Here is a 17,906-nt window from a genome sequence, read left to right as displayed (position 1 = left end):
CATCGAGTTCTGTAACAGATGACAAGCTGATTTTATTCTCATAATCATGATCCAAGTGAGGGAATGACTGTTTATCTTTGCTATAATCTAAATGATACCTGGAACTAACTTGTTTAACAGATGTTTTACCTACTAAAAATAGATCAAATGTACATGCACCAAACACAACTCCGCTGTTTATTCCCGTTTCTACACTGTTATTCCCATTACAGAATTTCTTGCATTTATCTGGAGTATTTAACTGAACCTAACAGACCTGAACCTTTTTCTCCTCTTTTCTATTTTTACCGCTCCCTCTGCAGACAAAGTGTGCATCCCTGCTGATTTTCTGCTCGTTACTATGGTTTCCTCCATTTCCCAGCATGGATTCGGTGTTGTCCACTCCTTTCCCTCGGTTTAGTCTCTCAGAGCATTAGTCAGAATTTAATTACAGAGCGCAGGGCAATTGGGAGGTTGCGTCCCAAATTACTGTGTAATGCAGTCTCACTGAAGTGAGCCTAGCCCATAAAATAAGGCTGTTAATCGCGTTTCATGGCCACGCTTTCCTGTTGCTGGCGTGCCGTGACCACTGCAGACACACTGAAGCCTGGTCCACTGTCTGGTCTGTTGAAAATCAATGGACTGTCTAACAATCAGACATCCCCCTGTGGAACTTTTTTAGGCTACGAGAGAGCAGCTCATATTTTATACCTTTTGGATATGACCATGGCTGTGGAGATTGAAGTCTAGATAAAGTCATTGTGAAGCCCCTCTCCAGAGTCAAACATAGTTCATCTACTCGAAACCCCACTGACATGAAAGCAGATGGGCGTTTGGCCCAGATCAGGAGCCTGGAGAGATCTATCCAGCCAGAGCTCAAAGGGTCTCCGAAACCAAGTGGTGATGTGTTGTTGTTGTTCCAGGCAATGGAGATGGAATAATGGCTCACTTTATCGGCATCTGGCCACCTGGCCAACATAATGAAATTCCAAATTGAGTTAGAAAACCTGTTGTGAGGTGTGACTGCAATAGCGTCCAGGTCCTGTGAGATCCATGATGACTTGTCAAACTGATCTTAATCAGAATCAGAATCAGGTTTATTGGCCAAGTGTGTTGACATACAAAAGGAATTCGGTTTCAGATGTTAGTGACTCTCAAAGTACAGACATAAATAAAACTATACATTCATGTTGTGATCATTGATTTTTTCCATGTCCTGAGCCTGAAAAAGACTCTTGTATGGATTTCTTCTGTGTGTTCAATGAGGGCTTTACTCACTATCAAGGGAGAGAAATGATTTAATGTGGCAGTAACGTGGCTTGCAGTTGTTTACTGTTCTCTTCTGTCCAGTCCTCAGTCATTGTCTGGAACGAGAGCCAGCTGGGACAGTGCCTGATGACATTTACATGTGCAGTGGGTGGACACAGTTGCCCCCCAACACTCTACAACCATCCAATGAGGCTCATCACATCCAACTTTCCGGATTAATCATTCATCAGGAGACAGCTGAGCCACAGGGCCTGCGATTCTGTGTCTTCCAGTGTGAAGTAAATCTTTGATTTGGTCATGTTTATTATTTTTTCAGATGTTTGTTCTATTGCGTGGTGTATCTAATGGCTCCGTTTTCTAAATAAGATTTGTAGAGTTACTGTAAGTCAGAGCACTTTGAGGAGAAATAAAGAAGATCTTAAGGGCGATGAGTTTAAGATAAAGGTCAGGAGGTTGAAGGAAGTGAAAATGTGCAGGACTCAGAAACAGTTTGGAATTAATCCATATATCTATAAAGCCATATATACATTTTTTTTCCGGGTTCCTGTCAGAACACATGGAACACTTCATATCAAGGAGAGATGCACAATCTGAAATCTTGAATAACGTCAAGACTTAAAATATCCCAAGCCATTACTGTCAAAAAAGTGAAAAATGCTAAAATAAGTCAAACACACGCAATACATACCTAATTCCTAATCTAAACACATGTCAGCCAGAAGTGCTCAAGGTCCAGGTCCTGAAATTCAGATGGCTCTGAAACTGTCTTGTGATGCCTTCACCTCGAATGCTATTAAACCAGCCCTGTCATGAACCTCTGACTCAGACGAATGTCTCAGAGAGCTAATTAGCACTCCTGTCCATCTCTCTTCATCCTCACTATCACTTCTATCACTATCTTCTCCTGGCATCTCCATAGTGATGGCTAAAGGATGTTGTGTCCTCAAATGGTATCCTGGAAAAGTACGCCAAGTTCTCTGTGATCTCTGAGCTGAGATTCTCTGTGCATGCTGTAAGTCAAGTTGATGTAACTTGGACACCGGATGGATTTCCTGGACACAGTGAGGTCTGATGTTTCTAAACTTTTCAATTCTGGGCAATTTCAGTGGTTGTGCAATAGGACTGAATTTTATCATTCATTTCAAATCAATGAGATAATACAATGAGACCATCATCATCATCATCATCTTCATCATAATTATAATTATTAATATAATATTAATAATAATGAAGCTATAGGCGTTAACTCCTGGTGCCTTTTTCTGTTATATTTCTCATTTGATCCAACATAATTTCCATCACATAGAAATGGAGCTCAGTAAAGTGTGTACAATCACCATCTCACTCTGGATGGAACTGAATTCACATCTAAACCTCCAGCCAATCACAATCCACTATTCACACCTGAACTTCCAGCCAATTACATTCCACTATTCACACCTGAACTTCCAGCCAATCACAATCCACTATTCACACCTGAACTCCTTCCAACCAATCAGAATCCACTATTCACTACTTCAACTTGAACTTCTAAAATACACACAAAACATTTCTTATAAATAAAATAATCACATGTTAATGTTCCCAAATCACAATTTTCCTGCTTTAAAATCCAGAGTGTAAAATGATTCTGTTCACACTGAATTACATTAAAATAACTGACTGATATGTGACTCATCATTAAAACATGCTCCAGAAGAAGCCTGATACTTAAACGTGAATAGAAACGATACGTGAGCTGCACACGTGTCACCTTCCAAACCAGCATGATCTCTAAAATCCTCTTTAATCATATTTAACCAATGAGTTATAAACGGTTCATTATTCCTTATGCCCTGTAAGATGAAGCAGCCTGAAACGGATGGAAGTATTCAGGTGATTAATCTACTCCATGCTTTTTCTCACTTTTGACAGGCTGTTAGATGTTCACTCTCCCTCCACGTACTCTTTTCTGGAAGAAACAGACCATAACTCGTATTCGTTCAGCAGATGCTTCTATTTTCTGAAGAATATTTATTTCACTTATGGAAATCCAGTGTCCTCGTCTGCTCTGATTCACACACTGTCCTGCTGCAGCACATTGTATTAGGAGTTCATTTACACAATTCTACTGCTGAATGTACTCATGATCTTTGTGCATCCTTGGTTCTTCTACAAGGTAGTGATGAAAGAGTCAAGGCTTGGTGCAGCTTTCACGCTACGCCTCGGAAGCCGTGTGTATGGTGAGGTGTGTGTTGGACTCTCAGGAGGTGAATCAGCATGACTGAGACGACTCACTGCCCTGCTGCTCATTTTAATATTGATTAAGTCTGCGTTCATCCTGTTTATGAGGAGCTCTGTAGCAGGAGATCTTCCAGTCCGACGTATTTAAAGCAGATCTTCATGGAGCTGGCTTTGTGCTCAGGAGTATTGTCATGCTGAAACAGGTCTGGGTCTCCAAGTTCAAGCGAAGGGAAAATGTGATGCTCCTGCATCCAAAGACGTCTGATACCATTGTGTGAAAAACAGTATCTAGTCTAGTCAGGTGCTCAAATACTTATGGCTGTATAGTGTATTTGATGCTCATGCTCATTACCTGCAGTAGTCTGGAGACGTACTAAAGACTACAAGTTCTCTGCATGATGGAGAGGTTGTGACTTTCTCATCTTCTCATGTCTTTTCTCTCTGAAAAAAAATTATGTCTCTTGGATGCTCAGTAAATAATTATTACTGTATTTCATCCTTGTTTTTAAGCTTCAGCTCAGGGGGTCAGTGTGTGTGTGTGTGTGTGTGTGTGTGTGTGTGTGTGTGTGTGTGTTATCGATGCTGCTCAGGTGCAGGTTCAGTGCACAGACTGTCTCCGCTTGGGACGTAATCAACCTGTAATTACAGCACATCTGGTTGGTCTGCACTGGGCAGAAGAATTTGTATCAGCTTTGTACTGATGCTTTTAACAGAAAACATCCAAACTGAACAATGTGCATAATTAATCTTAATCGTTAACATAATGATCAACCTGCTTCAAAAGCACAAAGCGCAGTTATGTACAGTTTACCTGTTTACGAGCTAAAGTTTGGAGACTGAAGGTGTAACTGGTGCTGATCTGATTTCATCAACAGTGAGTTGCCTAAAGATACCACTAAAGAGTTCACTGTGGAAGGGTTAAACTCCGAAAGATGGATTTGGACAGTTGAGAACCTCAACACTGATAGAACTGTAATGAATGGATGAGGTTCAATTTTGAGTTTAGTTCCTCTGACGGTTTCTTTACCACCGTTGCCAAATGGAAATCATTGCTTCATTAAATCATTAAATCAATTAATCTTCTTCTTTACGTTAAGAGAGCGATGCAGCAGAGCTTTAGCACTATAGTTGCCCAGGTCTTGATCCTCCTCATCTGTACACTATCATTATCTGTCTAGCTGAGCCGTGTCTCTACTAGAACTCAATGCTTCTGTATTGTGTGCAACACTTATGACCTTCACTCTACACTGGATTTTAATATAATGATCCTCATTGTTAGAATCAGTGATTAACAACTAACCAGGAAACATGAGCTGATCTCTGATATTGCTAACATTTTTCTAATATTAAACACTCAGAGTTCCCCTGCGACCCATTAGAGTGACACACAACTATAGACTTCTCACAACAAATCAGCACCAGAAGGATAATACACATATTTCAACATAAACATATTCTGTGTGTCTCACAGGCAAGTTTTTATTTCTTGTTGGATTTATGAGGTTTATTTCAGCTGATATTTGGGTGGGTCTAAGCTGTGACTCCCCCTGGTGGCGATGTTTGGGCAGTGCGTCTGGTTCAGTATATTACAGTGACGTTTTAGTTATATATGAATATGTATTTTAAATGTAATCTTACAGGTGAAATGACTTTAGTAGCATATGCATGCAATAGTATTTTGCATTTATATAATCTAGCCTTTTCTGATTTAATAATGCACTTTTTAGCATATTTTGAAAAATAAAGATGAAGAACGCATAGTATTAAACACATCCTTTTTATTTATTTATAATACAAAACCATCACAAAAGTAGAATGCACAGTTTTGAGATGTCAGTGGGTTTATTAATGCAGTAATTGCATGCACGAGATACATTTACGCCGTATTTAATTTAAAATAAAATATGCTAAAAATATATTTTGTGACTGTACACATCACTGCTACTCTCATTGTATCTCAGTAATCCAGGAAGCAACCGCCTGCAGGACTCAAAAATCCTCATGCTCAAACGAGCCTCAAACATCCTCATGCACCGTGATCAGAGCATCTCACTGGTTCACACACATGCTAGCTAACCTTTAGCATCACACCGATCAGACCCTACTGGACATTTGACCGTATGGTTTATAGCAGAGGTGCGAATGAGACCGCTGTAGGACTGAACACATTTGTGTAGGAAACTATTCTGGGATGAATAATGAACTAATTAAGGGGCTGGTGAATAGAAACGCGTGGAGTTAGCGATCTTATTGCTTTCCGAAAACGAAGGAAGGACTGTGATATGATCTCATTAAGAACGGAAAAATACAGAGTTAATTGGCTCTAATTACTGCCGGGTCCATTCGAGGCTGGAGATTCAAATGGTCAAGCTGTTAACAAAGCACTCTGTCAGTACTGAGAGAAAAAGAGAAAGGGAGAGATAGAGATAGAGATAGTTATATGAATGACGTTATTATTAACATGATAAACAAAGATAGCATTAGCGCTACAGCAGCTGAACGTTCCCGCTGTAGATCTCGGCTTGTTATCGCCCCGGACTGATGCTACATTTACACCAAGCAACTCACTGAACCCATTGTCTTGGAAACTGTGAAAAAATTAATTTCTGCAGTGTTCCACAAGCGGAGGAGAGAAACCGATATAAAGTTTATTAAAAGCTGGTGAACTGAGCTGATGAGCTCTGAGTGGGATTGTGTGCGTTTCCGAAACCGTCCAGCAGAGGGACAAACATCTCCTTCTTTCTCTTTCGGTTTTTTTTTTTTTTATCTAGATCAGGGGCCCCAAACAATTTTCTGTGAGGGCCACATAATGTCTTCTTTCTTTAAAAGGGGTCTGTAACAGGAAATGATATGGGCTGAAGTGACTACCAGTATTATTGTGTAGATTTTATTATGATTTTAAATGTATTTATTGCCTCCTAATGTAAGATTAGTTTATTATTCTGTTCTGCTCCATACAGTCAAGTCACTCCACGCATCACTTTTCAAGAGATATTATATGTGTGTGTATATATAAAGAGCCTTATTACTATCATAATGACATTTTGTCATATTCATTGGTACTAATTGGTACAATTTGTACATTTACTTAATTATGTATATGCATGTGATTGGTTGGTGAATATAACAAACATTTGTTATATTCTGATAGACTGATAGATTGCAGACTGATAGAGATTTTTTGTTACTGATAGCAATAGCTGGGTTGGATCATACTAAAAAACTAAATAATATATATATATATATATATATAAAAAAAAGAAATAGATAAAACAGTACTGAATCATTAAAATGTGCTAAATGAAATAAATACAAATATATTCATTGATTAATAAATATAATTATATAATTGATAAATGATCAATAATAAATATAATATAGTCTCGAGTGTAAAAACAAACAGCACGTGGTAGCAGTGATTCGCCTCTAGAGGCCGCTCTAGACAGCAGACCGGCAGCCGGAAAAACTATTGTTATTGTTATTGCACCTGGTTTGTGTATACAAACCTATTAATCTATTAATTACTCAGGAACATTTTAGTTTGAAAGCCAGACTTTATTATTAAATACAGATATGATGTGAGTAAATATGTGTCTGGTATTGTTCAGAGCGTCGTTTCACATGTGGGGACGTAGTTTGGAGACCCCTGGTTTAGAGAATGACATGTATCTTGTATGTTTCAGAACCTCATTTGCTCAGTTGCTATATTGAGAATGAATTCATGTTCAGGTCGTCTCACTACACTACAGTCACAACATTGTTCTGTATGATCCACATTTTCACGTTATTGTATATTAACTCTTTTCTTTTCCTTTTTTCTTTCCCACTCTATCTTTCTATTTTCTGTCTGAGAGAGTGGCGTGTATCGTGACTCATATGCTCGTACTCTGGTGTTACAATCTCCATAATCTCCACACCGAAGCTCTTGAAGAAGGACCTGAAGCTCTTTTACACACATGGCACATTATTGATGATGCATTTTGTTTCTCTTAACATTATTTTCTTTCCTCTTCTTTCTGTGTGCTTTTTGTTTGTATTTCTTTCCCTGTGGTAGCTCTCTGGCTGTGGGTCACTGATTAGAAGGTCGGGAGTTTAAAGCCCCTTCTAATTCTGGACCCTGTGCTCTGATCCACATCTTCCTAACTCTGTCTTTTTCAATCTTTCTCTCTTTCTCTCTGCAGTAAAACAGAGATGGCTGCTATTGAAACAGAGCTGCTCACAGATTATCGTTTTGGACAGCAGCAGCTAATTGAGATTTGGGGACACGCCTGCGCCGTCGCCATCACCAAGGTACTGAGACACATGCACACATTAGCGTTCTCGCAAACCAAAACTCCTTTTTTATGTTGTGGACTGAATTAAAAATTTAAAACACGATATGACCAAAAGTATTAGGACACCCGATTTTTCCAACCAGATGTGGTTCTTCCTCAAACTGGTGGAGATGCACTATTGTATCAGACGTCTTTGGATGCACTAGCAATACACTTTTTTCCTTCACTTGAACTAGAAGATCCAAACCTGTTTTAGCATAACAATGTGCCTGTGCACAAAGCCAGCTCCATGAAGATCTGCTTTACATGGGATGGAAGGTCAAATGAAACATCTTTACAGAAGACTGAAGCTCATTATGACATGGGGAGTTAATGTGGAACAGGATGTTCAAAAAGAAGCACATAGCAATCTTATGCTCAGGTGTCCACAAACTTTTGGTCCATGTAGTCTATATTAGTTTGCATTAATTTAAGATAATAATGTAAAAAAAGTTAAAGAATTAATGAGCTGCATCTTCTAAAAACTCAGGGTGATTCTGAACGTTATGTGTGACCTCCTCATGACTTTGGGTAATACTGTAGTGTAAAGGGGTTACGACTGCAGGAAGACATCAATCGACCGTCTGGGGGTCGTCGTTTTTGTCATTGAAGAACATTTTAAATGTAGTATTCAGCAGTTTTTAAAACAATGCATTGATGCATAAAGAAGCGTAAAGTCCTTTTTTTTAAAGGCTAAATTTCCTCGGAGCATGTAGTGACCGTGACCCACTCTGATGCTCGAACATTGACCTTGTGTCTGCGCTCTATTGCTTCAAAGGTCGTATATTTCACAGACCACACACCTACACACTTCTCTTCCTAAACCTCAGCCTTTTCTGTTTTTCATCATCTCCACACGACGGCTGAAACCTGCTCCCGACAGCGTGCCATGGTCTGGCCCAAGCAAGCAAGCAGGCATGGAAAGAACTCACAACCTGTCAGACTCAACAGTTCCAGAGTCCACTTTTAGTGCTCCTAAGAGGAATGGCAGTGTTGAGAATGTGTTGATTCGTCTCTTTACTCTCAGGAGATTTAATTCTCACCTGAGCTTCGTGTAGGTATCAACTGTTTCTCTGTATGTTCCTTCAGAAAATTTGAATAGAAATAGACAAAAGAAAAAAACAGTCATGAACCTGAATCTGATTGTTGTAGTCACAACAACAACAACAACAACAACAACAACAACAACGTTTTACCACTGGATCACCTGTTATTACGCATGCTTCTAAAATAACCCCAAAAAACATTTGTTAAAGATGATTTACAGAGTTGTTTTTCTATTTTCTTTTTACAAAATATAAGTTACATGTTTATGCATTACTGCAACTAAAATACACGTTAAATATGTTGATCTCTATAACAAGTCTACAAAACATTAAAGATATCGACGTGAAGTGACACGACTCGGGACGGTTCGCATAGTTTGTGACGGCAAATCAATAATTTTATTAAGTGCCTTCTGACTTCTAACTCTTTCACACACACGCCTCCGTAGTGCAAAAAGATAAAAAGTTGAAATAAAACCAGAAGTTTCCTGTTGTGTGTGTGCAGGAAGTTACAGCTCTGCCTCTGCCATGTTAATCTGTATTCCATGTGACTCTCAGGACACGCCTCGGTCTCCGTAGTGTTGTGATACGTCATGTTCACGTAGCAGCCGTGGTGCTGAGAGAACGCTCTCGAAATCAATTACATAAAGAATATTGGTCACAAAGTATTGGCTACTCTCTAAATAATAAAAGTTTAGTGTATCTACTGCTAATTATTTATAAATAAATAGTTTTTTACCGATGCAAATATGTTAAAAACGATGCATCGTGATCCAAATACCAACTTGTATCTGATACGCACTTTTTAAAAAAACGCATCGCATCATTAACTTTTATGCGAATCAGTAAATCTTTCTTTCCCCAATATTTATATTTATTCATTGGAATATGAAATCACTCGGTTAGAGATCAAGTTTAGTTTGAGTTTTTCGTAAATTGATGGTCTTCTGGGATTTTTACTTATTTTAGCTTGAGTGGTGCGACAAACTAAAAACATCTAGTAGAGACACCATGTTAATGACAGAATGACAGAAGGCAGAGGAGAACGTAACTCATATAATCCCTGTTTACTTTTTAACACGCGACATGCTGAACTTTTGTGGATGGTCTTCCAACAACAGTAGACCACATCAAATTCCAGTCAGAAGCCAAAAACAGGAATTTGTAGCACAAACTTGGACAGTTAAATATTGGAAAAAGTCCAGGTGATGTTTTCTCAATCCTCACTGGTCCAGTGTTCCTATTAAACTGGCCAGTGACTTTATAATGTTGATCTCCTTTTAGAATTTCTCCCCTTATAGGTGCTCAGAGGCTTGACTACAGTCAGCAGGTCAGAAGGTCTTACGTGTGGCCAGACAGAAGGTAGACAGATTTATTTCAGTTTGGCCCAAACAGATTGTTCCGTACGTCTTGTAGCTCCATCTGGATTGAGTCAGGCTCCCCGTGACTTACCTGAGAGCAATGTGAATCCTGCGATTGTTTCCTGATGGATGTTCTCTGTGGGTACATTTTCTTCCTCTTGGTCAGATGATGAGTTTTATTTTACAGGTCCTTTTTTTTTTGCTTCTTCTGAGGAAAATGACCACAAGTCTCCTGACACAATTAACACAAACAAATAACCCGTGCTGACCTCCATTAATCGTGACCCAGAAAAACATGCTGGTCAGTCGCTCCGAACATGGAATCACATCAATAATGTTTCAAGAAAAAACGCAGTATTTGGGTTTTTTACTGCTCACTGATCTCATAATCCAGCAATTCACTCGATTCACTCGGAGATCCAATGCCAAAGTAAACTTCATCTCTCTCCCCTACCTTATTTACCCCCCGCCTCCTACCCCCCGCCTCCCACCCCCACGAATCCTACCCCCTGTCTCCCACCCACCCCGCTCCTACCACCTCGCTTCTTCCACCCCGAATCCTACCACCCCGCCTCCTACCCCCTCGAATCCTACCCCGCCACTTCCAACCCCCCCGAATCCTACCACTCCGCCACCTACCCACCCCGCTCCTACCACCCCGAATCCTAAAACACTGCCACCTACCCCTCGAATCCTACCCTCCAAATCCTAGCCCGCCACTTCCTACCTCCCCGAATCCTAACACACCACCACCTACCCCCACATCTCCCACCCACCCCACTCCTACAACCCTGCCTCCCACCCCCTCCCGCCACCTAACCTCCACCTCCTACCCTCCACTTCCTACCACCCTGCCACCTACCCCACTCACCCCGCCTTCTACCACCCCACCCTTCTCTTACAAATAAGCACTTTATGTTAAGTTTTCCAACACAGGTTTCTAAGTCTAATCTCATTCCTGGTATCGGAATACTGTTTTCATTGCTCAGAATGATGGAACACTGTGTGTGTTTTGACAGCATGAGATCATATCTCAGTTCTCAGAGCAGTCCAGCAAGAACATCAGGTTTTTACATGTCTTCATATTAGCGCAAGAGAAATAGCCAACTGGCCGAGAGCTCCTGCCCTGTAGAAAGAAGATCAAACAGAAAGAAGTATGAGAGCCCTGTGTGTGTGTGTGTGTGTGTGTGTGTGTGTGTGTGTGTGTGTGTGTGTGTGTGTGTGTGTGTGTGTGTGTGTGTGTGTATTTCTGTCCATCAGCAGAACTAAAAACACCGCTGCTGGCTTTCGGCCTGAGGACATCAAACCTCATTTTGCTTAAAAAAAAAAAAAACAGAGCAAAAATCCAATGAAAGGCGATTTAAAATAAACACACTCATGGACCACTGAGCTTCGAATTCCTTTACAGAAACACACACCAACCACGGGGCTATGGATACATTCACAGACTGCACATATCAGGAGAACCTCCAGAGGAAGCTGTTTTTAATCTCAGACACCTGCCAATGGAGGATCTATACCAGCTGATTAGAGCTAATGGAGCAATTAGTTCAGGTGATTCTTCCGTTCCTGAGTGTCACTAGCTTCATTGCCTCCATGATTCTGCATCCACTTGGAAATGAGCATCTACACACACATTAAAGTGCAGAATCAGAAACAGGGCTGAGATTCATAACCAAACATCCTACTAACTCATATATTTACCTCCTCAAACAAATACAGCAGGGTTTTCTAAGTGATGCAGCAGATCTGCAGTAGATAAACAGAAAAAAAGAAGAAACCTTTTAAATGGACATTGGGTGGATATTCGGTGTCACCCAGATGAGGATGAGGTTCTCGTATGGTTCCTCCCAAGGTTTCTTCGTCATACCATCTCAGGTGCCACTGTCACCACTGGCTCACTCGTTAAGGATGATTGTACAGTGAGTCATTTATGACACAAATTTATGTAAAGCTGATTAGAGAAAACGTCTGCTGTTAAAAGTGTAATACAATGAAGACTTCTGTAGAGATGAAACCTGGCTGCGTCCTTGACATTCCACTGTTTTCAGAATCAGAATATTTTATTGATCCTCTAGGGAAAATGTTTGGTTGCTTACAGAAAAAGAAGTAAAAAAAAAAAGGTATTATATTTGGTATATATTAAGAGAAATGAAATTTGTAGCAGCAGTGAAAAACAGATGGCAGAAAAGTCAGACTACAAAAATAGTTATAAAGGTTATTGCACATGTAACTAATTATTATTATTATTATTATTATTATTATTATTATTGCACTGAGACTATTGCACAGAATCGCAGAAGGTCTTAACAATATAACAATATAATATTATCTATATTGTATAATCTCTATATCGTGGAGCAGCTGTTTTAGATGTTCCTCTCTGATTTACCTGAACTTCCAGCCTCTTCTCCACTACCTCATACTTCACACCTTCAAAAAAAAAAGATTTGATCTCTTAACCATTTGGAAAATCCCAGTCCTGCTACCAAAACTTGTGTCTGTTGGAATGATACACAGAAGGTGTGGAAGAAGAGTAAAGAGTAAATATACTATCTAGAATACAGGAATGAAGGCTCGTTATCTTCCACCTGGTTACAGAGAGATCATTTTATTCTGGTTAATTCACTAAAAACGTACTGATTATAGAGCAATAAGGGCAGTTACATATAGAGCGGTGGATTAAACATTAATTATTGCCCACCTGGCAGGTAAAAGCTCCAAATTTTATGTCCAGTTCCATGTTTTAGTTATTATCAGAAACACATTAGGATTTAAAATATGGTAACTAATATAATATAATAACATATGATGAGCTGTTTTGCACAAAAAATTGATTATTATTATTATTATTATTATTATTATTATTATTATTATTATTATATATTTTCTTGTTAATGTTCAGAAGCACATGCTACCATGAATTCTTCTAAAATGCATATATAGAGTTGTTTATTGTATTTAAAAAAAATAGTCCTACTATTAATACAAGAACCATTTATACACTCTGGAGATTAACCTTCAAATATCTCTGAAAGATTCATGAAGGTGTTCTACAAATCTGTGTTTATACAGTCTGTCATTTATATCCTGGTCAGTGTGAATACTGGATTGTGATTGGCTGGAATTTGGAGAATACTGGGGTTTTGTAAAACGTCTCGAGGCACAAGATAAATGTGACAAATTGGAGAAGAAAATATTCCAATGAGAAATAGAATGAAAAACAGCACCAGGAGAAGTTTCTCCAACAGCTTCATTATTATTCATTAGTTTTCCTTTATTTCTTCAGGGCAGAAGAATGTGTCCTGTTATTATGTGTTATAAAGGAGGTGGATAAAAAGATAGTTTGAATGAGTTTCTTGGTGGTGTGAGGAACACTCAGATCCTTCTGCGTTATGAATAGATGGCAGAGTGTGTTTGGTTTCATCAAATATGACAGGAGATGTTCAGCGCGACGTTTCGGCTGAGGGATCTGGGAGGGAGCTGGTGAGGAAAATATGAACGGAGTTGAAAGCTCGGCTCAGCCAATGGAAAGAGAGATATTTAAAGTGTCCACATCTCAACTTAGTTCTTCACATGTTACAGCTGTTCTGGGCTTCTTGTTATGGGTTCAGCTATGGATACCATCACTCCCATTTGTCCTGCATCTGCTATTGATAGAACTTCTGACAGTTATAAAGTGCTTGACCTGATTTGTCGTCAAAATAGAGATGTCTCATTGGTTTCTCTCTGTGTGTTTCTCTCTGCAGGCGTATCCTCTGAGCTCTCTGACCAAGAAACAACCTACAGTCCTGGTTATTTGTGGGCCAGAGCAAAACGGTGCCATTGGATTGGTGTGTGCTCGACACCTGCGCATTTTTGTGAGTACTGGGAATAACCAGGAGTGGAATATCGGACCGAATCTTTACTCTCCCACACCAGTATTCCCTGTATCTCCAGGAATTCGTTTATCTGCAAGATGCTGTAGAACTTCACCATATGTGTTAGCGATGACAAATTTACGGCGTATCAGTATTCAGCCACTGGAAAATATCGATAAAATCTGCTAAAGCGGTCGGATCGCTGAAAGGGCTGTGTTTTGGCTCGAGACTCAAGAGAGCAGTCATATCTTCTTACATTACAGCATTCCAGGAATGCACAAAGCACATTCACATGCTCGCATCCCAAAGACAGAAAGATCTGAATCTACCTGCTGATTCTGATTCACAGAAAGATTTTACACGCAGCGAACTGAGTAAAAGACTTCATGTACAGTGGAGGGTTAAATATATACTATAAATAATTATCAATATATCAGTGTTTATGCCTCTGGTTTACTGTTTAAGTCTAATTTATTGCCAAGCTGCTACTATTGGGCCCTTGAGCAAGGCCCTTAACCCCTTTGTGCTGTATCATGACTGACCCTAGGGTCTGACTCCAGATTCCGAACATTGCTGGGATGAATGTGAACACTGACTGCACCTCAGGCATCCTCACCTCACCTACATCAGTACCTGACTTTACTTACACCCATGTGGCTAAATGAGTCTCCACAAAATAGTGAGCAAATGGTGAAGGTAGTGATGAAAGAACTACCTGAAATGATCTTGGGAAGAAGAGGAGACTGATCTAGAGATCTAGAGAGGAGACTGAATCATGGAGATTCTAACCTATCTCATGTATCTTCAGGTTCTTTATGTGGAGAACAAGCAGCAGTTAGTGGTTTTCCCTTGATGAGAACTCTATCAGGGAATCAGAAGGTTGCTGAAGGGGATGGGCTCTATGACCTATGATGTCATAACTAATAGTAGTTAGTAGTGAGACTTTGCCTACAATTGCCATGAACAGATTCTGAAATCGAAACATCACACACACAATTGTTTGTTCAAGATCTTTTTTCATTTTTCGCTCGTTCTTCCAAGCGCCTAACGAGGCTCAGAGGAGTCTGATCACCGTGCTACTGCAGACCTCACTTATCCTCATGGCCTGATCTTTCTGTTTTAGGAATATGAGCCGACAATTTTCTATCCCAAACGCTCTCCTGATAACTTACACCAGGACTTTACCATTCAGTGCGAGAAGATGGATATTCCCTTCCTTTCCTATCTTCCAACTGAGGTAGGCGTCTTTTATGTCTCTTGTAATGAACTGTAGAAGCATGGAGACGAGCTGATAGCTACTTCTGTGCAGGTCCAGCTCATAAACGATGCCTATAATCTGGTGATTGATGCCATCGTGGGGCCTGAAATCGACCTTAAAGATGTAAAAGAGCCTTATTCTGGAATTCTGGTCACCCTTAAACAGGTGAAGGTCCCCATCGCCAGTGTGGATGTGCCCTCAGGTATCTTCTCAGTAACATCATTAACATCTCAACATCAACATTAGACACAATCAGACCTCACACTGCAAAAACCTCCTCATCTAGTCACATTTTACAGTCTTATTTCTAGCCATAAACATTTTATTGATCTGAAATGAATACTATTAGACTGAGAGCAGATTGTGTGAGATTATTATTATGATTATTTTAAGATTTATCTTTTTATTTATTAGTGAAGCTTCAAGATATTTTACCTGTAAATTGATCTTAATTCCCATCAGAGACGTGATTGTATATTTTTAGACTTTACTGTAGCTGTAATAACTGGTTGTAAAGTTGCCCAGTTAAAAAATGCTCAATAATTAAATTTAGACCTTTAATATTATTTATTCCAGATGCTTGTTTTATGTCGTCAACACGTTTATTTACAATCTAATAATAAATGATAAAAGTCTGCAGTATGAAGTCACCAAACATTATCCAGTCTGGTTTATTATTCTGAACTTTGTTCTTTATATCAAATATTTATGGCTTTTTATTACAGTGACTTTTACTGTAGTTTGATTTCAGTTTCTCATGTTGGAGATCTTTCAGTGTTCAGTAACAACAAAATGAGACTTTACAATCAAAGCTGCTCCCAGTGAACCATTAACCATAATACACACAGTTTTACTGTGTAATAATACTACCTGTGTGCAATACCTGCAATACGTACTTTTTCCTCATTTGTATTTATACATTGTGTTGTGTATATTCTTCTATACTATAGTATGTTTATTTTGTCTATTCTTTTATATATTTGCATTTATTTTTAATGTTTTCTTTGCTGCTATACCAAAGAAATTTCCCCACTGAATAAAGGTTTATCTTATCTTAAATACATTCAGTAATGTTTAATGCTGCAATTAGTTTGTTTTTTGAGAAGGTAATGATTTCGCTTTGTTACTGTGTGTTACAAGTCAGTCTTCATTCGAATAAATAATTGTTTACAAAATGCATGAATTTTATTAGTGATCTTGTTTTTAGTTTCAATGCTTTGTCTCAGTTTAAGACAGAATATATAATGATGATGATGATGATTCTTAAATTAACAGGAATTCCCTTGTTTAGTTGCTCTGGTTTTCTTTTCAAATGAAAAAAGAAAATCAAACTGTTTAAAAAAATAAGTAACATGCTAATTAGTTAAGTTAATTTGACTAAATTGTCTGCTTGGAATAAGTATTATTTATTTTAATGCTTATTTTAAAAAATGTAGTTTTTTTGTTTGCTTATTTTAAGAAATCTAACAAAGTGTAAAGATCTCACTGCACTGGCAGTTCGTTTGACTTGTTTCTACTCCGTATCTTGTTAAATCAAACATTTATAATCTGGAAATAATGAATTGGTCACAGGAACATTTAAATAAGCATTAAAATTGTAGTTCATATCCTGCCAGAGCTCGAGCTTAACTTCAACCAGTAATATTAGTCCATAAAACAGGCACCTTTTTTATAGGAGAAGAAAAATTTGACATGCACTTATGCTACATAAACTGAGCTTCATTTTTAGACATTTTCTAACTAAAAACTTTTATTTTTTTACTCCAAAGGCTGGGATGTAGATGAAGCGAATAAAGATGGGATTAATCCAGAGGTCCTCATCTCTCTGACAGTCCCCAAAAAGTGCGCCACAAGTTTCTCGGGGAAACACTTTCTAGCCGGACGATTTCTTCCGTACGACATGCAGAAAAAATATGAACTCAATCTGCCTGAATTTCCAGGCACTGACTGCTTTATAGAACTGTAACACTGGATTTACACAATGTTTTGGATATGTACGAATTTTATATATATATATATATATATATATATATATATATATATATATATATATATATATATATATATATATATATATATATATATTAAAAATACATTCATATTTTGTACTTTATAGGTCGTTTGTTAGCGTCGTAAAATGTCTAGAAGTTTGTGCAGACAGACTGTGGTGGTGGCTGGATATGATGTGGGCATGTGCTTAAGTAAAAGTTTGTAGATTCCTTCTTGTTTGTTTGCTTAAAAATTATATTAGACTCTATTCTGTATTTTTCCCATATTTATGCAATTTAACACGATTAGGAAACATTCCGACTGTTCTGAGAATGACTCAAAGCTTTTTCCCTTCATTATGGATAATAAACCTGTCATTTCTTTTTTTCTATTATAGTTCGATAGTTAGACAGTGAAAATGCCGGGTGTGTACTGATTTACTGAACAGTGAAATTCGAGTGTATTTCTGACTTTTTACCTCCTATTTCTATTCTATATATGTTTCTTTAAAATTAGAAATGAGAAATTTACGCTTTAAATGGTATAAAAATCTTCCCCCTGAACACGAGACCTGTATAAGATGAGACAGTGATTAGATGAGTGTATAG

General features: G+C 38.5%; 1 protein-coding gene across 1 annotated transcript in view; it reads left to right on the top strand.

Moving 5' to 3' along the window:
• Positions 1-17,371, top strand: part of yjefn3 (YjeF N-terminal domain containing 3) — a 41,737-nt gene extending 24,366 nt beyond the window's left edge. Inside the window, exons 2-6 of the mRNA XM_083559429.1 lie at positions 7,653-7,761; positions 13,941-14,051; positions 15,175-15,288; positions 15,361-15,511; positions 17,079-17,371. Coding sequence (XP_083415555.1) covers positions 7,653-7,761; positions 13,941-14,051; positions 15,175-15,288; positions 15,361-15,511; positions 17,079-17,275 — 682 coding nt within the window. The 3' untranslated portion in view covers positions 17,276-17,371. The remainder of the gene's footprint in view (positions 1-7,652; positions 7,762-13,940; positions 14,052-15,174; positions 15,289-15,360; positions 15,512-17,078) is intronic.
• The last annotated feature ends 535 nt before the right edge of the window (positions 17,372-17,906 follow it).

The sequence above is a fragment of the Silurus aristotelis genome (assembly GCF_946808225.1).
Source record: "Silurus aristotelis genome assembly, chromosome: 13".
NCBI classification, from domain to species: Eukaryota; Metazoa; Chordata; class Actinopteri; order Siluriformes; family Siluridae; genus Silurus; species Silurus aristotelis.
The sequence above is the reverse complement of the archived record's forward strand: the minus strand, read 5'-3'. Positions and strand labels throughout refer to the sequence as shown.